This window comes from Taudactylus pleione, unplaced genomic scaffold, assembly GCF_031769625.1.
Source record: "Taudactylus pleione unplaced genomic scaffold, aTauple2 ptg001800l, whole genome shotgun sequence".
Classification (NCBI taxonomy): domain Eukaryota; kingdom Metazoa; phylum Chordata; class Amphibia; order Anura; family Myobatrachidae; genus Taudactylus; species Taudactylus pleione.
This window is the reverse complement of record NW_028286197.1, coordinates 1647755-1673521: the sequence shown is the minus strand read 5'-3', so window position 1 is coordinate 1673521 and position 25767 is coordinate 1647755. Positions and strand designations below refer to the sequence as shown.

At 42.8% G+C, this 25767-nt stretch overlaps 1 protein-coding gene across 3 annotated transcripts in view; it reads left to right on the top strand.

Annotated features, from left to right (window-relative positions):
• SARS1 (seryl-tRNA synthetase 1) overlaps positions 1–25767 on the top strand; it is a 408839-nt gene that overhangs the window by 298562 nt on the left and 84510 nt on the right. For all 3 annotated transcript variants that reach the window (XM_088465014.1, XM_088465012.1, XM_088465013.1), the window contains 2 exons: positions 7421–7550; positions 10537–10694. In XM_088465014.1, the coding sequence (XP_088321140.1) occupies positions 7421–7550; positions 10537–10694 (288 nt within the window). The remainder of the gene's footprint in view (positions 1–7420; positions 7551–10536; positions 10695–25767) is intronic.

Genomic DNA, 25767 nt, shown 5'->3' with positions numbered 1-25767 from the left:
TTTTGTTTGGTGCGCGGCAAGTATCCAGACACACCTGTTATAACAGTGGGACTGCCTAGACAGTCCCAGGCTTTTTTATTTTATGACTTACCTTAAGTTGAACGTCAGAGTTTAGCGGTACTGGGCGATAAAAATGAAGCAGTACCGCGACTCCTTCTACATCCGCCGATGCTGAAACACCAGCTCCGCTATACGCCATGAGATTCTCGGCAGGCCCCAGCATGATTTAGCTAGCGGCTTTTGCTGAGGTCTGGACTGCAGTCGGATCACGGAGATGTGAGGTAAGGGGAATCCTCTCAGGGAATCGTGTGCTGCAGTTCTGGCCTCCGGTGTAGACACACATCAGAGGCGGTTGCTGGTGAATGCCTCGTGTAACATGTCCTCACTAAGGCAACTGGGGCCTTATTGTCTGTCGCCAGGGACTGGTGGTAAGACTCACTAGTCAACATCTTACTACTTTGAGGTCAGCGTACCTGGCTGTCAAAATTGTAGCCTTGGGGAGATGGGCGCTCCTCCCCGCCATACGCAAACTTCCGGGTACGGATTCCCGCATCTGGTTCACTATATCTGACAACCTCGTCTAAGGAGGCGCTCACAGTTAGCAATTTTGGGTGTACTGCTGTAGCTGTTGGTCTCAGAGGTTTTGTCTGTCTCTCTGTATAACTCTCCCCTGGATCTGGTATATAGCTCTCGATATCCTACCACAACCCCCTCGGGCTGGTTAGTTGATTCAGAGTCCATTTGCAATAGCAAATATGTATATTTATGCATTGTATGTGACTGTATGCTAGCTGCTGTGTGTATCCTGCCTGTTTTTTTCAAACTGTAAGTTATATCTATCACTGTGTTTCTCCTCATTCCTCTGAGGAGGTGTGTGGGGAGTATCATTGATAAAGACATTTCATTATACATCTTATACCATTTATAAATTTGTCATGTCTAAAGGTAAAGGTGGGAAGGATGAACTGCAGGTGCTGATGACATGTGCAGCAGGCCTATCTGAGCAGGATGTTAAACAGGATGTTTACTGTTGTAAACAGACACCTGGACCATCCGATGCACCAGCACTAGAGCCACCCTGGGTGGCCGTTTTGCCTCAGGTTTTGTCATACTTAGTAGACAAGGCTGCAGAAGCAGGAGCTCCTGCTGCGGCGGTATTACCTCATGCTATGGGTTGTTCTCTGCATGTGTATTCTTCTATGTGTTTGCCCCCCATGAATTCCTGTTGGGTTAATTATATTGCTTACTCTAGTCTATAGCCTCTCCGCAGGTAGATAGATCAGTGACATTAAAGCAGGGGCATAAGAGAAGTTCTCGTCAGTTGTTGCCTCAAGAGTCTGATTCGGCCTCCTCATCAGACTCTGATACTAAGAGTTCTGGGTCTTACTCAGTGGAACAAGAACATCAGTCCCTTGTGGATGTCCCCTCTCTGGTGAGAGCGGTTAGAGCTGTCATCAGTATAGAGAAAGAGGAGGTTTCACTGGCATCTAAGACTCCAGTCTTCCGACATCAGGGGGTGGCTAAGGATTATTTCTCTCAGTCTGTGCAACTGACGAATCTCATGTCTGATGCATGGAGTACTCCTAGTAGGCATTTCCATGCTACAAGTAATATAATCTCTAAATACCCATTTGCACTTTGGGTGTGTAATAAATGGGCAGTTCCCCCCACGATAGATGCTCATGTCACAAGATTGATCAGGAGCACCACTTACCCATTCCTGCAGCGTCCTCTTTGAAAGTGGTTACAGATAGAAAACTTGACAATGTTTTCATTATCTGAAGCTATTACTAGACCAGCTATGGCTGTAGCCTGATTAGCCAAAGCTATGGAACAGTGGACAAAATCACTGGAAGATACTATGTTGTTCGCTGGTTGCATCGGGTAATCTCTTCTCAGCCAAATGCGAGAAACAGCTGTGTATTTGGGGGAAGTGGTTATTGACGCAGGTATCTTGGCTTCTAGGGTCTCGGCAAACTCAGTTGCAGCCCGAAGATCCCTTTGGCTAAAGACCTAGAGGCGGATGCAGGGTCCAAGAAGGCTCTCGAATCCTTGCCTTTTTGTGGGGAAGGTACTGTTTGGACCAGAGCTGGATCACATCATGACTTCCTTGGCAACACCGAAGTCTGTTGAATTGTCAGCCATGACTACCTCTAAATTTAGGCAGTCTTCATCTCTGTCCTTTCGCCCGCAGGGTGGAACAAAGAAACAGTCCTCCTCCAGACAAATTCATACCTACAGGAAACCACAGTCCAAGAAATCTTGGTGAACTAAACATCTTGCATCCAGGCCAGACGGTAAGCTTACTGTCTGATGGGCGGGCCTTCCCCTGGAAGATATCGGGGTGAGAGGCCGACTTCTACAGTTCGCCCAGGCCTAGCATCAGATGACTACGGATGCATAGTTTCGGCAGTTGGTCTCTCAGGGCTACACCATCTCGTTCCTCAGGCATCCCCTTTAGAGGTTTGTTGGTACAACCTTGCCTTCGGACCCGATCAGAGCTTCGGCCTACCGGAAGTATATTTGGGTCCTCCTGAAGTCAGGAGTTATAATCCCCGTCCCTGTGATGCAACATTATTATTCAAATTTATTTTTGATTCAAAAACCAAATTGGTCGCATCGCTCTATCCTGAATCTGAAATGTCTCAACAGATTTATCAAGGTACCCAAATTCCGTATGGAAATCTTACGGTCAATTATGCTGGCAATGGAGCCTGGAGATTTCATGGTATCGTTGGACATACAAGATGCATATCTGCATGTTCCAATTGCACAATCCCACCAAGGCTTTCTGAGATTGGCGATAGATCAGCATCATTACCAATTTCAGGCTCTACCCATCAGTCTAGCCACAGCCCCTCGGGTATTTACCAAGATAATGGCAGCCATGATGGCTCATCTCAGACAACAAGGAGTCAGGATACTGCCATATCTAGATGACCTCCTGATAATGGCACAATCGCAGGAGATATTACAATGTCATCTACGGATGACCATTGTCTGCTAACAAGAGCACGGCTGGGTAATCAATTGGAAAAAGTCTTCTCTTTCTCCAACTCAGCAGATGGTGCACCTAGGGGCACTGCTGGACTCTCTGGGACAGAGGATTCTTCTACGAGAAAACAATATTGTGGCACCACAGAGTCGTGTGCACAGTCTTCTCTGCATGCAAGCAGTGTTAGTTCACTAGGCAATGCAGGTGCTGGGCTCCATGGTATCCACATTCTACATGGTATCCTATGCCCAGTTCCACTCCAGGTTCCTGCAACAATGGATCCTGGCTCATTGGGATGGTCAGTATCCTCGGATAAAGTCTCAGATGATTCACATCTCACCAGAGGTTTGGCTCTCCCTTGCTTGGTGGCTAACTAATTTGGAGACTGCAAATTTAAACAAGGGTTGTCCGTTAAGGTTCCCAGAATGGGTACTCCTCACAACGGACGCAAGTCTGCGAGGATGGGGAGCAGTGACAGGTCACCACACCTTTCAAAGAAGGACACTCCAGAATTGTCACCTGCCAATATATTGGAGCTTCGTGCAATGCACAGAGCGCTCATACTGGCGCATGACATCCTACAGGACAGGCCTGTCCAGGTTCAGTCTGACAACATGAAAGCAGTAGCTTACATCAATCATCAACGAGGCTCACAAAGTCTGGCTGCCATGTGGCAGAGATTCTACGGTGGGCAGAATGCCATTTTCTAGCAATCTATTAAGTATTCAGTTCTTAACTGGGAAGCGGAATTCCTAAGTTGCCAGGACATACATGCCGGAAAAAGGGCTCTTCATCCGGATGTCTTTAAAATCCTGGTGGGTAATACCAGACATAGAACTCATGGCGTCACGTCACAACCACAAGGTCCCCAGATACGTGTCCAGCAAAGGGACCCCTCAGCCACCTTCGTGGATGCTCTAGTGGTGAGGTGGAACTTTAGGTTGGAGTACCTGTTTTCTCCAATCTCCCTCCTCTCAAGGGTTGTCAGAATGTTGAAGCAGGAAGGCGGCAGCATGATACTAATGGTCCCTGCCTAGCCCAGGAGGCATTGATTCTCCGATCTGACATGTCTATCCATTGACAGTCCACTTCATCTGCCTCTACAGCCGGATCTGCTAATGCAGGGTCCTTGCCTATACCAGGATTTACCTTGGCTGGCTTTGACGATATGGCTCTTGAGTCTTCCGTCTTAAAGGCCAAGGGTTTTTTGGCCTCTGTGATCCAGGCTATGCTGAGAGCAAGGAAGGCTCCATCTTTCACATAAATTGGCATTCATTTTTTCTATGGTATTCCCACAGAGAATATGACTCTAAGATTTTCAAGGTATCAAAAGTAATGGCTTTTCTTCAAGGTGGATTAGACTTCGGTCTTTGTCTGGCTACCTTGAGAATCCAAGTTTTGGCTTTGACAGTTTGGTTTCAGTGCAAGATTGCTCCTCTGCCAGATGTTATAACACTCTTACAGTGGGTAACCTCCATTTCTCCCACAGGTGGCACCGTGGGATTTATCATTGGTTCTCAGGGCACTGCAATCAGATCCCTTTGAACTCTTGGATAAGATGAACTTGCGATGGCTGACAGTGAAGACACTTTCTCCTCGCTATTGCTTCAGCTCGCAGAGTTTCGGACTTGGCAGCACTGTCATGTAGCTCTCCATGATTTTTGATTTTTCATCAAAATAGAGCTGTACTTCGTACCAAGGCAGGTTACCTTCCAAAGGTGGTTTCCCGTTTTCATGTAAATGAGGAAATTGTAGTCCTGGCCTTTCAGTCTTCAGACCTGTCTTTACAGGTGAAACTTCCCTGGATGTGGTTTGAGCCCTTCGTATTTACGGCGGTCGGACCAATTCCATCAGGAAATCAGTCTCTCAATGTGTTATATGGATTTCACAAACGAGACTGGCCATCGAACAAACATACATTGGCTTGCTGGCTGCTTATAACTATTTCTCAAGTCTATATACTAGCTGGTCTCCCTGTCCCTAACAAGGTGACAGCACATACCACTTGGTCTGTGGGACCATCGTGGGCGGTTAGACATGGCGCCTCGGCTGAACAGCTGTGCAAGGCAGCCACTTGGTCTTCCATCAATACTTTTATCAAATTCAATTCATTTGATACTTTTGCCTCCCAGGATGCTTCCTTTGGCCGGCGGATTCTCCTCTCTGCACAGGAGCGTCCCCACCCTTAAGGGAACTGCTTTAGGACATCCCCAAGGTAGATCCTATGGACCCTGAAGAAGAAAATTAGAGTTATGGTATAACATACCTTTGTTAACTTTCTTTGAGGTCCACAGGGCCTTGCCGTTAGGCTTGTTTACAAACTGAATGCCTGTGGCTGAGGGGGGAGGGGGTAGATCCTGTCTACCCTATGGCCTTCGAAGAAAGAGTTGACAAAGGTATGTTATACCATAACTCAAATTTTTTCATGTTTCGGTACATAAATCATTGAGGAAATAATATTGTATGAAGAATGAGCCAGGTTTCATTGTATTAGGATCTATTTTTCTGTATGTGCTTAATTAAGTGGTCACTGAGTGTACAGATGTGTCAACATTCAACTATCTTCCGTGCGCGACAAGTGGTGTTACACATAACACCGTGCGACTCTGTAGCACAATGCGAATAATTAGCACAAGCCGCTTCTGCTGTTTAAAATGATATGCATCATGCCTATGTTCTGTGTGAGACTGCAGGTGTATCTGCATGCGAAACGCTATGTTATAGTGTTACAGCCGTTGACACTGTAACTTAGTATTTTGCATGCAAATTAGGGGTGAGCGGGTTCGGTTTTACTCCGTTCTTATCGCCACTTTACCGCAAATTTGGCTCGATTTTATTCGCTATCCAAAACACATGTTCGGCGATGGCCAATAAAAAGATCCGGGTAAAACCGAACCCGCTCACCCCTAATGCAAATACACCCGCAGTCGCTCACAGAATATAGGCATGCCGCACATAATTTTAATCAACAAAAGCTTGTGCTACCTCTTCGCATCGCTGTGCAAATAACACGCATTTGAAGGTAAAAAGTCGCACTTCAAGATTCTCGGCACTACCGAGTGACATCATGGCATGGCGCAACTAGAATGGCTATTTAAAGTGCAAGGAGGCTAGATGCATGAAGACACATCTGTATGTACTGATAGTGTGGAGCTGTTTTAACCCTTTTGTTCCCGGGTTCAAAGCAAGTTGTCAGATACACTTAAGCATGCATGGATTTCAGCCGGAGAGCGATAGTAAAGAACAACAGGTTTTTCTTACCAAAACCACTCTGAATTTATTCTGAACATACTATTTTTATAGCACTCAGATTTGCATAAGGACAAAGAAAATCACACTGCACATGTGCCAGCATTTGCTTGTCTGATTATGTTAAATACATATGAATATATGTTTCACATATTTCAAACATTACATACATCTTCAGTAGGTGGCAGTATTGCCTAACTTATAAGCAAATACTAGCATTAAATATTCTTTGGCACATCATTAAAATATTCTACTCGTTATCTCTAGTCTTGTAACCTTAAGTACCAGACTCTTGCTGTTACTGTACCTCCAGCATTGTTCTCAATAGACGCATGCTTCTTATCTAGTATATATAAAACTCAAACTGAATATAATTAGTGTATGCATTCTGCTACTTCTTATCTTATTATGAAAGTAATGGGTATGAGATCCTGGCTTTCAGAATGCCACTGGTTAGAATGCCGACACCGGCATCCTGACAGCCATAGAGGGCAATTATAAGTATTTTTGTAACCTAACCCCTATCCTAACCCTCCCTCCCCGGTGCCTAACACTAACTTACCCCCCTAGTGCCTATGCTTAACCTTTCCACACCCTAAACCTAACACCCCCTCCCCAGTTCCTAAACCTTACCCCCTCCACAGTGCCTAAACCTAACCATCCCCTCACCGCACCCTAAACCTCCCTCCCCGGTGCCTAACCTTAACCCTCCTACTAGTGCCTAACCCTGCTACCTAACGCTAACCTCCCCCCTAACACCCCGATACTTAACTTCGGGATGCCGGCAGTTGGGATACTGGTGCCGGGATCCGGACCTGTCGGGAATTTGGCGTACGGGATGCCGACTGCTTCCCATTATGAACATATCTCTTGTAGTTTTAACTAGCTAAAATGAGTCAAGCTGTATGAACATATTCCTAACTGAAAAGCTGTGAAAACTTATTCTGGTTGTTCTCCTAAAATTTGATCAACAGTATGGAGTCACGCTTCAACATGGTTCTCAGCTTTATCAGTACCTACCATTTATCTAAACTATGAACTAATAGTTATGTGAGTCTTATTTTTATTCCTTGACAAAAATGTTGGCAGATATTTATCCTTTTAACCAATCGCCATTTATTGCTATTGTTCTTTAGTACTGTATCCAATCTCACATCCTCTTCTTCTTTACTTTAGATTGAGCAATTCGTTTATGCTTCACCCCATGGCAACAAGTCATGGGAAATGTTTGAAGAGATGATTCAGACAGCAGAGGCATTTTACCAAACGTTGGGCATTCCATACCGTATTGTCAATATTGTGTCAGGTATACATATTAATTTGGAGTCTATAAACTATTCTGAACTATAGATTGTTAGCTCTTTGATGTAAATAACTCTCCACTTCTGGAGCTACTGCCCAGTTGGTTAACAGTCCATCTGTGTATACAGGTTGAGTCTCCCATATCCAAATATTCCGAAATACGGAATATTTTTAGCATGACTGAGAAACTGAAACCTTTGCTTGCTGATGGTTCAATGTAACAAACTTTGTTTAAAGCACAAAATTATTAAAATACAGTATAAAATAACCTTCAGGCTGTGTGTATAAGGTGTATATGAAACATAAATTAATTTCATGTATGTATACAAACTTTTTTTGAAGTACAAAATTATTAAAAATATTGTATAAAATGACCTGCAGGCTGTGTGTATAAGGTGTATATAGAACATAAATGCATTCTGTGTTTAGATTTGGGTAACATTCCTAAGACATTTCATTATGGTATGCAATTATTCAAAAATACAGAATATTCCAATATCCAAAATACCCCTGGTCCCAAGCATTTTGGATGTGGGACACTCAACCTGTAGTGGGACAGAATAGCAAATGCATTACAAAGTGAACCTCTCTGTTTAAGCTTCCAGGGCTAACACATAAGCTAGGAGTATTGAGAATCCCCATTATTTGAACGGCTATCAGGGGCTACTACAATTTTTACTCTGTACTAGACTGTTACAGGTTTTTAATTTGCTAATTTGTTGGGTTTTTTTGGGGGGGAGGGGTTGTTTAGCCAGTGAAACTTTAATAAATGTATACTACTGTATCAGGATAAAGGTCCTGTTTTCTGAACAAGTCTTGTATATTGTACTGAAAATCTCACATTTTAATTTACTCTTAATGGAAATGAAGTCCTACATAGAGCTACTTGCACACAGTATATCAAAACCATTTAATAAGCCTCCAAAACAAAGTAGTACGCTAGATATTGTCATGAGGTATTTAGTTTAAACCAAAATGATACCGTTTACCTTTGTGAAATTATCTCAAAAGTGTGAACTTACTATAAACATTTATTAGTGCTATTTCACTCATTCACAAGGAATAACAAAAAAGAGATTAAAATGAATGTGGTTGTTAAGGACTGGGTTCCTGGAACATTTTCTTATTCATGTGATAAGGTTTTTTACACATCTATCATCTTATTAATCAAGGGAACTGAAAAAGCTAACCTCTGATATAGCTGATCTATCTGAGAATGCCAATAAATTAGATTACACCGCCTCTCATGCCAACTGATTACTCCCTCCCACTGCTCCCGACCTTTGGAACTCTCTCCCTCTCCTCATCTTTACAATCCTTCAAATGGGCTGTCAAGACCCACTACTTCATTAATGCTTTCCAGCTCCCATCCTAACTTGCTGCAACATGCTCCTTCCTCCCTTTACCCCATCTGTGTCACACCTGTTTGTCTGCCCCTCCCCTTTAGAATGTAAGTTCTTACGAGCAAGGGCCTCTACCCTCTTGTGCTTCTCTTTACTTTCACCTACTTCTTACCCCCACCAGGGCACCTAACACTTGGTTGCTTACGCTCTGTTGCATATCTAGGTGTTATGGTCACTTATGTATCAATGTATATTATCCATGTCCTTGTCCTATTTTTTACTGTAAGTCAGTTGTCAAATTATTTGCTTATGTACTTTGTAAGGCGCTGCGGAACACTTGTGGCGCCATATAAATAAACGATAATAATAATAAATAATTACTGTTTAACAACAAGAACATAACTTCAATTGCAACAATCACAGGTTGAATCTCCCATATCCAAATATTCCGAAATACTGAATTTTTTTGGCATGACTGAGATAATAAAACCTTTTGATTTTTGATGGTTCAATGTACACAAACTTTGTTTAAGGCACAATATTATTAAAAATATTGTGTAAAATTACCTTCAGGCTGTATTTATAAGGTGTATATAAAACATAAATGTATTCTGTGTTTATATTTGGGTCCCATTCCCAATATATTTCATCATGGTATGCAAATATTCTAAAATGCATTCCGATATCCAAAATACCCCTGGTCCCAGGCATTTTGTATATTGGAGACTCAACCTGTACTGTATTAATTACAAAGTTGTAATCGAATATGCTGGGCATACTTTACACTGCAAAATAAAATGCCTGTCAGACCGACATGCATTTTATCTGGCAACCTGACTCCCAGCAGATATCGTGGGCATACACTGTATGATATCTCAAGTGTATTGGCCCAGGGGAGAAGGCATTTTCCCACTCCTTCCCTGTGAAAGAACAGGACAAATGTCTGTCAGTCGGACGTGGCTGGGCATACACTACCTGATGCAGCCGACTTTCACTTTGAAAATATCTGATCGAACGGATATGCTGGACGATCCTGCATGCCTGACCAATCGATATTTTCAGGTTGGCCCCCAGTATAATTATCTGGCCGATTCGATCGGTTCATTGTAATTGTATTCTCCATGTTGTAAAGAATGCTATAAGCTGGCAGATAGTGGTAGAAGTTAATATTAATATGCTATTATGAAACAATTTACCCTAGCAAACCTTACCTATATATAATACAAGAATCAAGTTCCACCTCGTAGGAGAATACTAAAACATTTTTTTATAAACTTTGTATTTATACATGCTAGTGGCCAATGACACCGGCACCATAGAGTATGTATGTAAACATGACCATAGTAGAAAACAAAGCTGTAATTTTGCAGTTTGGTGTTTGTTACAACAGTTACATTCAACAGCCATAATTGTAGAACCAACGGCATGTATGCAATATGTATTTTTCATAAACTCCTTATGTTCACTTTTTAATACTATATTCCAATAGAAACCACATACTGTATATTGATCAATGTCAGAGGTGCTGTATCTAATTTTATAACATTGACTCTACTCATGCAGTTTATCTCCCATAGAATAGGATATATCCAAAACAAATATTTTCCAACTCACCCTCATTGCCTGTACTACCCTTTCTTTCTGCAGGTTCCTTAAATCATGCAGCCAGTAAGAAGCTTGATTTAGAAGCCTGGTTCCCTGGCTCTGGTGCCTTTAGAGAGTTAGTGTCCTGCTCCAACTGCACGGACTATCAAGCTCGACGACTGCGTATTCGTTATGGACAGACGAAAAAGATGATGGATAAGGTAAAGCCTTATTAGCTATATAAATCTGGGATCATACTAATTACATATATGTGTATACAGTGGTAGTTTAACCTCAGCACTCCAGAGGCAGTGCTATTCACTGCACTGATGATTGGAGAATTGAGAAGAAGCCCATTTGAACTTGTAGACACAAATCCTGGGTAAGGTGTGTAACTGTACTAAGGGTGTGGAAGTTGCTTCCGGCCTCCAGCCTGCCTCTACAACATTATGTATGTATGTATATACAGTCAGGTCCATAAATATTGGGACATTGACATAATTTTCAGATTTTGTCCTCTATTCACCACCACAATGGCTTTGAAATGAAACAAACAAGTTGTGATTTAACTGCAGACTTTCAGATTTAATTTGAGGGTAATTACATCCAAATCAGGTGAACGGTGTAGGAATTACAACGGTTTCTATATGCGCCTCCCACTTTTTAAGGGGCCAAAAGTAATGGGACAAACTAAACAATCCTAAATCTAACTTTCACTTTTTAATACTTTGTTGCAAATCCTTTGCAGGCAATTACAGCCTGAAGTCTGGAACGCATAGACATCACCAGATGCTGGGTTTCATCCCTGGTGATGCTCTGCCAGGCCTCTACTGCAAATGTCTTCAGTTCCTGCTTGTTCTTGGGGCATTTTCCCTTCAGTGTTGTCTTCATCAAGTTAAATGCATGCTCAATCGGATTCAGGTCAGGGGATTGACTTGGCCATTGCATAACATTCCACTTTTTAGCCTTTAAAAACGCTGTGGTTGCTTTTGCAGTATGCTTCGGGTCATTGTCCATCTGCACTGTGAAGTGTTGTCCAATGAGTTCTGAAGCATTTACCTGAATATGAGCATATAATATTGCCCGAAACACTTCAGAATTCATTCTGCTGCTTTTGTCAGCAGTCACATCATCAATAAATACAAGGGAACCAGTTCCATTGGCAGCCATACATGCCCACGCCATGACACTACCACCACCATGCTTCACTGATGAGGTGGTATTTTTTGGATCATGAGCAGTTCCTTTCCTTCTCTTCCCATCACTCTGGTACAAGTTGATCTTTGTCTCATCTGTCAATAGGATGTTGTTCCAGAACTGTAATGGCTTTTTTAGATGTTGTTTGGCAAACTCTATTCTGGTCTTCCTGTTTTTGTGGCTCACCAATGGTTTGCATCTTGTGGTGAACCCTCTATATTCACTCTTGTGAAGTCTTCTCTTGATTGTTGACTTTGATACATCTACCTCCTGGAGAGTGTTCTTGATTTGGCCAACTGTTGTGAAGGGGTTTTTCTTCACCAGGGAAATAATTCTTTTGTCATCCACCACAGTTGTTTTCCGTGGTCTTTTTACTGGTCTTTTGGTGTTGCTGAGCTCTCCGGTGCAACATTGATTTGGCCACACCTAATGTTTTTGCTATCTCTCTGATGGGTTTGTTTTGATTTTTCAGCCTAATGATGGCTTGCTTCACTGATAGTGACAGCTCTTTGGATCTCATATTGAGAGTTGACAGCAACTGATTCCAAATGCAAATGTCACACCTAGAATCAACTCCAGACCTTTTACCTGCTTAATTGATAATGAAATAATGAGGGAATAGCCCACACCTGTCCATGAAATAGCTTTTGAGTTGATAGTCCCATTACTTTTGGCCCCAAATTAAATCTGAAAGCCTGCAGTTAATCTTGTTTGTTTCATTTCAAAACCATTGTGGTGGTGAATAGAGGCCAAAATCTGAAAATTCTGTCAATGTCCCAATATTTATGGACCTGACTGTGTATATATATATATCTCCTTAAAAAACACAAAAAGAAGACTGTCCTTATTTTGCGTTCGAGTATAAATCGCTGCACCTCAAAATGAACCCGTTAGTGGGAACACAACAATCGAAACAGGCAAAAACAAGAATTTAGAGGACGCAAAAGTATCAAATGTCTTTCATTACATTCTAAACAAAAGTTATTTTTGATATTAGAGATTCAAAGTCACTTAAATTGTCATCAAAGTAGAGAATCTTTTTACACAGTCCAGTTCACAGTCTCTTCCGCTGTTTAAATACCAAGATTCAAAAATCCAAAAGATGTTGATAGTAGATTCCTTATGGTTCGAAGCAATTTATCTAAAAAGGACCTGCTTACCAGAGAACATCCAAAACATGGCACATTGGCCAACCGTTAGAAATTTTTAACAATAAAAAAATCATTTGTTCAACATTTCTCTGTAAATCCGACATATAAAATTTATACATAAAAATGTTTACATAATTTTTGACAAGCATAATCCTGTTATTCCGTTTATAGGACTAGAATTCAATACTTTCTCTCTGATATTTTCTCTCTGACTGACCAATATTTTCTCTCTGACTGATGGATTTACTTCGCAAACAACGCGTTTCATCAATTAGGACTTCATCAGGGGTATACAATTTGAACATTGAAGAATAAATTCAAAATAGAAACCTGGCAGTTTGATGTGTGTGGATCACAAAAGCTCTGGCAAAATGAGGTCACTATCGACAACTATTTGCTGGATACACTTCCCAAGACATGCTGTGCGCTGTCAAGATCAGGCTGTAATGACTATATATCCTTAACTGCAGGTGAATGCACTCCCATTAGTCATTCAGCTTCAGGGGTACTACCTCAATTACCATGGCTCATATAACCAAAATCTTCCATATTCACATAAAGCAAAAGGGCAGTATTCAACTTAAATGTGTTTGTTCAATGTCATCACCGCCCAGTGCATACAAGGATATAACATAGCAGCTTTACAACATCCAACAGACCCCACAGATCCACAGTGAAATGTCAATTGGCAGAAACTTCAATATAAATACGTGTCAGTCGACACACAATACATATAGTAGTAGTAGCCCGGCACTCCTGAATAATGCTCCAAGATCTCGATGTGATGCATTCCTAGGATGTAATTTACACCCAATATAAGTGAAGTTAGGAACAGGCGACACACTGCAGACTTGTCTTCCAAATAGATATAAATCCTTTATTGCCAATAAAGTTTCGGGGATCAAACCCCCTTCTTCAGGGACACATACAATTCAAAGTTTCACAGTGCACCTTCTATCCCCCACCCAACAACATTAATTGTCCCCACATGACTAACAGACATCTGTCACACTCTGCACAACTTGTGTGACTTACCTTGCCATTTGCTGCAGGTCAGGATTTCTGCCTGACCTTGTTCGGGAACCATGCAGCGACATGTCAGCTGATAGCATTCTTCCAGTGAGAGTGCTCCTGCCTCAGCAGCCTATCAGGGACTTGCAGCAGAGTCATATCCCTTGTGAGAACTCCCACTGGTGCCTGAGAAAAGTGTTGCTTCCTAGAATTCAGTTCTAACCTGTGGTTCCTTTGTGCTGAAAACCACCACTGCTGCTCATTTACCAGACTCCAGCGATCATGTGATATTCCGTTACCTGTTCCTGACCTTGGCTTCGTTGGTGACCCTGATTTTGCCTGACCCCTGGTACTGCATTTGATATCTGGTTTTGACTTCGGCTATTCCCTGTGACCTGTTTACGCCTGCTCCCTGGTACCGTCTAAGTCCGTTTGGTTCTGACCCGGCCTGTCGACTAAGCTATACGTCATCTACGCTTCATCCGGAGTTTACCAGCTCCTGTATAAGGGAACCTATGCTGAGGGCCGCAACCTGTGTGTCGGACGCAGCCAAGCCCCCATACCTTCTTGCGAGGGTCCCTGGTGAATACCGTCGGCACATTAGACTCTGCGCCTCAGGCTTAGGTCTAGCCAACTCCCTAATACGGGCCGCATCCATAACCATCCGGGAGTTGTGATGGGTTGCTCAGGCCCAAAAAATATGGATGCTGCTGGTCAGACTTAAGTGGCAGACCCCAATCTGGGTCTTAAGAATGTGGTGAAAAGATTTGAGATGACACAAGCAGGTATACTACAATATTTGGCTGATTGTTTTACCTTGGCTTCTCAGTCTCAGAGGATTTTTTCAGACACAGTTAACCACTGCATACCTCCACTCACTGCTGAAGATTTTGCTGGTAACTTGGAACCACATAATTCAGTTAAAGGGACCGCTTATCACAATTGCTCACAGACCTCCCAGTCATCAAGTAAATTGAATCCTGCACAACTTGGAATACTTCAGCAAATGCTAGAGCAGCTGCAAAAGCTTTTAACCAACATTATGCTGATTCTACCAGAATTTTTCTTCTGATTCTGACAAAACCCCAGCTCAGCATAATAAAGCCAAGGAGTTTGTTGATTTGGGAGCCTTAAAGACTGTGGCCTCCTCCTCTGTACCGAAAAGGGAGAAATATCAGATTTTCCGTCGGCCCAAGTTGTCAGAAGCTGAACGTCAGCAGCGTAAGGAATTTCAACTGTGTCTTTACTGTGGGGGTCCTGATCATGTTATAAAAGACTGTTCTCTCCTGTAAATAAAGGAAGGGTGACAAGTCTATGTCACAGCGTTAATGCCAACAAACTATCTAGATGGTCACCTTCAGTTCCAGTTTCCACTACTCCAAATAGAAGTGCTAATGAAGTTGCCCAAAAAGGAACTTCAGTTCAAGATTGGGTCCTGTGACAAGGGCACCCAATTCCAGCTCTGGAAGTCAAGAGAGTGTTAAAATCTCCCAAAGTCAGTAAGAAGTCTGTGCCTGCAGTCTCAGGGGAGTATTCGATATTCAAACTCCAGCAGGACTATCCGATGTCCAGACCTCAGCAAGGGTATCCGATGCTTCAGTCCAAGCAGAGATATTCGATGTTTCAGTGCCAGTGGGGGTATCCGATAATTAAATTCCAACAAGGGTATCCGATGCTCAGACTCCAGAAGGATTATTCGATGTTCAGACCCCAGCAGGGGTATCCGATGTTCTACCTGTAAGCAGGGTGTCCAATATTCCAACCCCAATGGGGGTATCCAATATTCCATCTGCAAGAGAGGGATTTGATGCTCAAGCCCCAGCAGGGGTATCCAATATTTCTCTTCCAACATGGGTATCAGATGTTCCAGTACAAGCAGGGGTATCCAATGGTTCGGTTCCAGCAAGGGAATCCTTTGTTTCAGCCTCAAGAGATATATCTGGTGTTTCACTCTCAAGAGATGTTTGACTGTTCAACCCCACGAGTGGTATCCAATGTTCTAACCCCAGCAGGGGCAGCCGATGTTTCAGCCTCAAAAGCAGTGATCGATGTGCCAGCCTCAGAATGGGTATCTGACTTCCCAGCCCCAGTGGGGACATCAGACTTTCCAGCCGCAGAGGGAGCATCCAATTATCTAGCCCCAGGGGGGCATCTGACTTTGTAGCTCCAGGGGGGGCATCTGATAGTAAGGGCATCTGTATTCGGGCCCCAGAGAGGGCATCTGACTTTGTGGCCCTAGAGAGGGCATCTGATTCTGTAGCCCAGAGAAGGTGTCTGAATTGCCAACCCCAGAGGAGGTGCCTGAGTTGCCAGCCCCAGGAGGGGTCTCCAGTGCCTCGGCCCCAGGGGAGATTTCCAGTGCCAGGATCCCAGGAGTGATGCACAGTGCCATCTATACAGATATGGATTCCTGTTTGTTACGGTCCAGACCCAGAGAGGGTCATCTAAACTTCCTGTTCCCTCCAGTTCCATTGTATCCGGTCTTAATCCGGTTTTGACCTGTACAGTTCCTGCCAGTTTAAGTGTCTCCAATCCCAGTCCAGTTCTGCCTATTCAGCCAAGTGAAAGCCCTCCATCTCCTGGTTCCAAAAAGGGCTTGGAGTTCTCACAGATTAATTAAATTCCTGCTGCAGTGGGCCCTTCTCCTGATTCTCTGCTAAGAAGTTCGGTGGATGATCGACCGGATGATCGGTGGTTTATTTCGATGGAGAGTTAGATCAGTTATACGCCTTGGCACGTCAATATCTTAACGATGTGGATTCCGGACTATTGCCTTCACTTACTGTACTCCTCCCGATGTGGTCAAATATTTCCTTTTGGCCTTTAGGGGCAAAGCTTTGGACTGGGCTAATCCACTCATAGAGACCAAAGATCCCATTTTAGAAGATCTCTCAGCTTTCACTGAAGCGGTACTGCAAATGTTTGCTCCAAAAGCGTTGAGATCACCACAAGGTCCACAGCCTGCGGTACTGCAAAAGTTTACTCCAAAAGCCTCAAGATCAGCACAAGGTCCACAGCCTGCGGTACTGCAAAAGTTTACTCCAAAAGCCTCAAGATCAGCAAAAGGTCCACAGCCTGCGGTATTGAGACTTGGGGTCACTTCCTTGGCCCCTCTCCATGAAGGCTCCTCTGAGTATCCTGTTCCTTTTGGATCCATCATCCACTTCTGGTGCTGTTTCTAAGGGAAAAAGTTTTAGACTCAAGACTTGGATTCTGATTATCATCCTGTAGCAGATGAAGCACCTTTCCCTGGAGGTCCTATGTTTAGAAAATAAGTTTTTGTTAAACCAGAGATTTCGTCTCTTCCGAGTGGATCAAGACGTTCCCGAAAGGGCGAGAAGATTTGTCGAAAGCATTAATTGCCACCATGGTTTCGGCTTCTCCAATGAAGAGTGTTGATCTTCAGAAATCTTTTCAAGTTTTTTTTTTTCTCTCAAGTCATATGGGTGTCCGGAGGCCACCCATTAGGAGGGGGGGTAATGTCACACAAATTGTGTGACTTACCTTGCCATTTGCTGCGGGTCAGGATTTCTGCCTGACCTTGTTCGGGAACCATGCAGCGACATCACCATGTCAGCTGATAGCATTCTTCCAGTGAGAGTGCTCCTGTCTCAGCTGACCTCAGCAGCCTATCAGGGACTTGCAGCACAGTCATATCCCCTATGAGAACTCCCACTGGTGCCTGAGCAAAGTGTTGCTTCCTAGAGTTCAGTTCTAACCTGTGGCTCCTTTGTGCAGAAAACCCCCACTGCTATCAGGCTCATTTACGAGACTCCAGCGATCCTGTGATATTCCGTTACCTGTTCCTGACCTTGGCTTCGTTTGTGACCCTGATTTTGCCTGACCCCTGGTACTGCATTTGATATCTGGTTTTGACTTCGGCTATTCCCTGTGACCTGTTTACGCCTGCTCCCTGGTACCGTCTAAGTCTGTTTGGTTCTGACCCCGCCTGTCGACTAAGCTATTTGTGTTTTCCGCTTCATCCGGAGTTTATAAGCACCTGTATAAGGGAACCTATCCTGAGAGCCGCGACCTGTGTGTCGGACGCAGCCAAGCCCATACCTTCTTGCAAGGGTCCCTGGTGAATACCGTCTGCACATTAGACTCCACGCTTCAGTCTTAGGTCTAGCCAACTCCCTAATAGGGGCCGCATCCATAACCATCCGGGAGTTGTGACCATGCCACTACAGAGGTCCCGGTATACACGCTGCAAACAGCGCAATGACAGTGACATCATCAGGCGACGCCTGACCCAGTGAATCAGTTTGTCTGAGCTGGCTGTGTTACCTAGCAACCTCCCAAAAAAATAGCCGTACACTGCAATACACAGATACAAAACAGATTGTCAGTAGCAATGTATAATACAGCCAGGAGTGGGATAATATGCAAATTACACAGTGCTATAAAAATCGTTTTTAAAAACATAGCAATGGGGCATTTATATTCAATAAGCTATTGTTTGCAAATAACTGCCTATATTATTTATATGAAATGGGCCCATTACATACCTAGATAGTGAAAATAAAACATCCATTAGTAAATTGCTAGGGATGCATATAATGATACTGTGGTTCATAAATAACATTAAAAAATATTCTTAAAACACGTGCGCAGTTTAAAAAGAGGATGCTGCTAGTTTTGCGTGAAAAGGTGTTCACCTTATACACCTAACATTAAATCTGTGAAAATATACACACAAATACCAGCGCTTCCCCTGTTTAGACCAGTTCACGTATATATACCCACTATGCAGTGATAAAAATTACTAATAAAGTGCAAATGCCAGCACCTAATATAATAAAACAATCACTGTGAGTATACCGAGTTTATGCGTGCATTATTTTCGCCTTTCGCCCTTCAACTACCTTGCACACTAACACGGTTCCTTTACGAGTCCCTTCTAGATCGCACAGGAAATGAGACAATAGCAAAGGTACAACGTTACCTTTATTTCATACACACTAATTCTACATGTAAAACAGTAAATACGAACTATTATACAATATATACAGAAATTCCAGTAGTATTAGCTAAACTTTGGGAACCCCACACACATGTCCCTACAGCAGAGGCCCTTTTTAGTGTTAGGAATGTGGACAGCTACTCCCCTCTTGCTTCTCCACCTGGACTGTGGAAAACTACGCCTGTGGAAGGCTGCTGTGCGACTCCACGCTTCTCATGGGAATGTCTTTTCCGTCCGTGACTTGCTGTTTCCGGCCGATTGGTCTGAAGGTCCTCTGCTCGCCAAGAGCAGGTCGTGCCGGCCAGTCACCTAGATCCAGCTAGCACACCACGGGACCGGTCCGGTGGGAGCATACGCTTTTGGCTGCGTACCATTCGTCAGTCCTCCGTATAGCCCGGTCTGTGGCAGGCAGGATCTCCTGACTCCTGTGCCCAGCCCTGCCTGTGTTCTGCCTCTCAGGCTAGGAACTCCACTCAGATCTCAGATCATAACTCTCTAAAAACCCCTGCAGTTGATATTATGACTCTGATTTTCCCACGGTTAGGTGACACCCCTGCACCCTAGTATTGGATGGTTTGAATGCAGGGGCTGGCTTCAGGGTCATTAGTATGTCATGCCTCACTCACCCTGTGGATTTCCGGTGCCCGCCAGTCTCGCAAAGGCCACTTTGGTATAAAGGAAACTTAATCATGTTGATACGGGGACTGGCTCCCCTGGGGCTGTAGGAGTCCCTGTTAACCCCTTCTTCTCTTTTGTGATATCAGAGGCCTTACAGCTGATTATAGCTTCCTGTCTTCAGCTTAGAGAGGGGGCTGTGGGTGGTATCAGCTTTGGAACTTCCTGTGGGGGATATCAGCAGGCATACACAGATATCTGGCTGCCTGTACATTCCAGTGGGAGGGGGATGTCTCCCACTGCATACTTAACACACATTACAGAATCATTGCATATGTCATATACATCCTATAAGTCACATATCAGGCTTTAGAGATACTATACATTGACACAGTAATACAACATGGTCAGACTCATTGATATGAGGTCCTATCAATGCCCAGTACACAGTTCTGACCACAGCAGCATGCGATGCGCACACACACACACACACACACTCCATCTGCATCATAATGGGCCAAGTTCCACTGACACACAGTGATCTGCCTCAGCTGGGCCCTCTCCTGATTATCTGTAAATCCTGCCCTTATACACTAGAAAGCAGGTACAGGCTGTATTTTGGGACGGGCCCAGTAGCAGGGTTGTAAGATGCTAGGGGGGCACTTAGACCGCCACAATCACTTCCCAAAGTCTTTAAAAAAATTGATAGGGATATCTCTATTGTGATGACCTCAGTGCTTTTGCATCAATTTTGAAAAGAAATGTTTCCTCCACTTATTTTCTGTAAGAGAGATATCCTCCACCCAAATCAATGGGTAGAGGGAAAAAGTAAAAAAAGACCGTAGTGCAGAGACCTTTAAAACATTTAGAAATCTTCAATAATACAGTGCACTCACAAGCCTGGTTGTATAAATAGGTGTGAAATCAATCCTCAATGGCATAACAGGAAACGTCAATCAGTAGTCCAATGACCGGATAGATTCCTAAAGGATTAGTATTCTCTTCCCATATATGTAGATGGGTAGGACACAAAAAAACAAAAAACAGTAGTGCAGAGACCCTTACGGCACATAAAAATTATTTAATTCTTCAATGCACGCACAATGGAAAGACAAACGCATGGTATCACTCCCTTAATGGCATATCAGGAACATTCAGAAACAAACAGTGTCCTAGTGCAGATGAAATAGCACAGCTCGGTAACAGTTACGGAACCTGTATCCGCCTCACCGAATATTTGAATGTCCAGCCAGGAAGTGTTCCACAGAAGCCACGCTTAATGCGTTTCAGACCACACAGAGTCCTTCGTCAGAAGCATTGCTACCTCCCTCCTCATAGCTCCTTAAATACCAATAATAATTCCAGCTGCATCCAGTATCAGTCCGCACCGCTGTACACTTCCTTCACTCGGCGGAAGTGACAGAATGCTGAAGCCGGATCCAGTATGGACGATGAATTGCGTTCCATGCTGTGCGTTCCATCACGAATTGAAAGCAATATAACTCCTCCCTCCACGTACATGTTCCCAGCATAGATAGAGGTTTCAGATATTGTGATGACACCAAATCAATCCAATAAATATATTCATAATAATCCAATGAAATTCAGTAGACTGGTATAAAAGGGAAAGAAGACTATACAAGAAAAAATGTATATAAATAACATAAGTAAACAGATTAAATGTATATATCGGTTGGCGAAAACAGCAAGGTGCGGGATTTTTGCTATTCAATTAGGAACAGGGTTTCTAATTTTTTTTTGAGCACCGGGAAGTTTTTTTTTTGCGCAGCTCCACAGCAAGTCTGATTTATCCTGAAACTCCGGCGGCACTCCCCAAGAGGATTAATTAAGCAATTGGAAGTTTCCAATTAGCTTATTTAGTCCTTAATGACTTGCCTTCTGCAGCGCTGTCTTCGGCATCCAGCATCGGGTCTGCAGCAGCGGTGAGTATGCAGTGTGTGTGAGTGTTTGTAAGTGTGTGTGTATGTATGAGTGTTGTGTGTGTGTGCCTCCCCCAGTGTCAGAGTGCCCCCCCGGGTAATGAACTACATCTCCCAGCAGCCCTTGTGCTTCCCTGCAGCCCCTAGAGCCTCCCAGCAGCCCCTGGGACTCCCAGCAGCCCCCCTCTCCACTGATAAGATGGAGGGGGGCATTATGGGGTCTGTTCGACACCTGAACCCTACCATCAGCCCAAAGCAACTGGAACCGTTACTAATTAAACCACGCCACATGTTGCTAGTCCTCCAGGGTGCAATTAGCGATGTTTCAATCCCAAGTGAGACGCTATGGCTGGTGTCGTCATGTTAACAGGGGCACTGTGCTCTCATATTCCATGGAAGCTAAAGAACACTGAACTGACCAGCTTGGTGTCTGGTATCTCCTGCATTAAATGTGGATGTAATATGAGCCAGTTTCGCTTGTCTCTTACCATATACAATTCTGGGCAGGCGCAACTAGTGACGATCATTAAGCGAAAAATAGAACTACCTTTTATATATATATATCTATCTATATATATATATATATATATATATCTATATATATAGAATACAGCAAGGTCTGGCACGCCCTATAATAAAGGCAACTTGGCCGGGTGCCCGCAAGTAAATTAGAGCAATCTTGCGTGGGAAGCAGCACTCCTGGCACATATGAGGCTTGAGACAGCGTATAATAGGTCAACGTTTCAAAGCTCTTTAATACCGCTTCTTCATCAGGACATACAAACAAAGGAACATCTTACCTTAAGTAACTCCACCAAGTGACTAACGCGGTGCACCCGGGACGGGACCACACCCCCGTCGGGAAGCGCCGCCTGATGACGTCAGGGACATTGCGGTCACATGTCCCGCTCAGTCAGATGACGTCCCTAGTGCTCACCATCACCATGGAAACTAAACAAACATAAACAATGGACTTAGAACACTCCCAAAACTGCTCGATACTGTACTCCACGCTAATAAGCTTTAAGGACAATGTCACCAATAAAGTAATGTACATATGCTTACCAATATCTATGAATATTGGAACACTATAAACATATATAGTATAGAGAAAATATCACATACACAACAATGATCGAATGCTCACCAAAATCTCTCAGTATAACATCACTGTAAATATAACGACTAATATGTTCAGATAAATAATCAAAAATAATCTATAACTCAAAACTAAATGTCCTGAATTGACAGGCACAGCTAACAATTTATCAAAAGATCTTAAACAACATCTTAGACACGCAATATCTGGACTTATATTGAAGTTATCACAAAAAGTAATTGAGACCATGCTGTTCATTGAGCCCCTTGGGAGCAAGGGTCCCCAACCGATGGATCCAGCGTGTTTCACACTGCATAAGTCTAAGGGATCGATTCCCACCTCTAATCATAGCAGGGATAAAGTCTATCATCCTATATTTCAAAGATGCCAAAGAATGAGAGGCCATGGCAAAATGTTTAGCTACTGGCTGTTCACTAGTACCAGAATTAATTGCTGTACGTATGGCCGATCGGTGTAATGCCATTCTTTCCTTAAAAGTACGCTCAGTTTTCCCGATATAGGAAAGGCCACATGGACACAAGATCTGATACACCACAAATGAAGAATTACAAGTCGACGCATGTCTAATCTGATACTGTTTTCCTGAATAAGGATGATAGAACTTATCCCCTGCTATTAAATATCTACATGTCATACATGTGCATCTGATACAGCCCAGTTTCCTATTAGTGCCTGTAGATTTAGTAAGGGAACGTACATCCGTTTTAACGAGAATATCTCGTAAATTCCGACCTCGAGAATAACAAGGCATAATTCTAGTACTAGAAAGATTAAGTTCACCATCGGACTGTATCAATGGCCAAAATTTTTTGGTAACCTTATTAATCTCTACACTCGCATTATTGAAATGGTTTATCCAAGGGAAAACAGGGGAGCTCGAAGCACCCTTATCAATTTTTTTATCACATCTCTTAAAGAGTAATTCTCGTCTATCCAAATTTAAGACCTTTAGTTTACTGGCTTGCAAATCAACTGGATTATAACCCCTCTCAATAAATTTCATAATCATATCATCCATCTGTTTTTCCGCAAGGACAGGATCTGAAGTAATCCGTATAATGCGGAGCAATTGAGAAAAAGGCAAACCACGTTTAAGAGGTAAAGGGTGACAACTCTTATAATGCAGCAAATTATTACTATCCGTACTCTTTGTGTATAAGCTAGTATGGATATTTCCATTATTGATAGAAATCAATACATCCAAATAGTTAATTTCAGTGTTACTGATATTAAAAGTAAATTTCACAGGACTCGCACTAGAGTTATGTTCATTGAGCAACTTAATCAAATCATCGCTTGGACCCCTCCAGAATATCAACAGGTCATCGATGTACCGCGTATAGAATACTATTCTATCTGCTATGATAGGGTCTGAAAAAAATAGTTCCTGTTCAATCATAAACATGAAAATATTGGCATACGATGGGGCCACATTCGACCCCATCGCACAACCGATTAATTGGAGGTAAAACCTCCCATCATATAGAAAAAAAATTTTTGTCCTCCAATTAATCGGTTGTGCGATGGGGTCGAATGTGGCCCCATCGTATGCCAATATTTTCATGTTTATGATTGAACAGGAACTATTTTTTTCAGACCCTATCATAGCAGATAGAATAGTATTCTATACGCGGTACATCGATGACCTGTTGATATTCTGGAGGGGTCCAAGCGATGATTTGATTAAGTTGCTCAATGAACATAACTCTAGTGCGAGTCCTGTGAAATGTACTTTTAATATCAGTAACACTGAAATTAACTATTTGGATGTATTGATTTCTATCAATAATGGAAATATCCATACTAGCTTATACACAAAGAGTACGGATAGAAATAACTTGTTGCATTATAGGAGTTGTCACCCTTTACCTCTTAAACGTGGTTTGCCTTTTTCTCAATTGCTCCGCATTATACGGATTACTTCAGATCCTGTCCTTGCGGAAAAACAGATGGATGATATGATTATGAAATTTATTGAGAGGGGTTATAATCCAGTTGATTTGCAAGCCAGTAAACTAAAGGTCTTAAATTTGGATAGACGAGAATTACTCTTTAAGAGATGTGATAAAAAAATTGATAAGGGTGCTTCGAGCTCCCCTGTTTTCCCTTGGATAAACCATTTCAATAATGCGAGTGTTGAGATTAATAAGGTTACCAAAAAATTTTGGCCATTGATACAGTCCGATGGTGAACTTAATCTTTCTAGTACTAGAATTATGCCTTGTTGTTCTCGAGGTCGGAATTTCCGAGATATTCTCGTTAAAACGGATGTATGTTCCCTTACTAAATCTACAGGCACTAATAGGAAACTGGGCTGTATCAGATGCACATGTATGACATGTAGATATTTAATAGCAGGGGATAAGTTCTATCATACTTATTCAGGAAAACAGTATCAGATTAGACATGCGTCGACTTGTAATTCTTCATTTGTGGTGTATCAGATCTTGTGTCCATGTGGCCTTTCCTATATCGGGAAAACTGAGCGTACTTTTAAGGAAAGAATGGCATTACACCGATCGGCCATACGTACAGCAATTAATTCTGGTACTAGTGAACAGCCAGTAGCTAAACATTTTGCCATGGCCTCTCATTCTTTGGCATCTTTGAAATATAGGATGATCGACTTAATCCCTGCTATGATTAGAGGTGGGAATCGATCCCTTAGACTTATGCAGTGTGAAACAGGCTGGATCCATCGGTTGGGGACCCTTGCTCCCAAGGGGCTCAATGAACAGCATGGTCTCAATTACTTTTTGTGATAACTTCAATATAAGTCCAGATATTGCGTGTCTAAGATGTTGTTTAAGATCTTTTGATAAATTGTTAGCTGTGCCTGTCAATTCAGGACATTTAGTTTTGAGTTATAGATTATTTTTGATTATTTATCTGAACATATTAGTCGTTATATTTACAGTGATGTTATACTGAGAGATTTTGGTGAGCATTCGATCATTGTTGTGTATGTGATATTTCCTCTATACTATATATGTTTATAGTGTTCCAATATTCATAGATATTGGTAAGCATATGTACATTACTTTATTGGTGACATTGTCCTTAAAGCTTATTAGCGTGGAGTACAGTATCGAGCAGTTTTGGGAGTGTTCTAAGTCCATTGTTTATGTTTTTTTAGTTTCCATGGTGATGGTGAGCACTAGGGACGTCATCTGACTGAGCGGGACATGTGACCGCAACGTCATCAGGCGGTGCTTCCCGACGGGGGTGTGGTCCCGTCCCGGGTGCACCGCGTTAGTCACTTGGTGGAGTTACTTAAGGTAAGATGTTCCTTTGTTT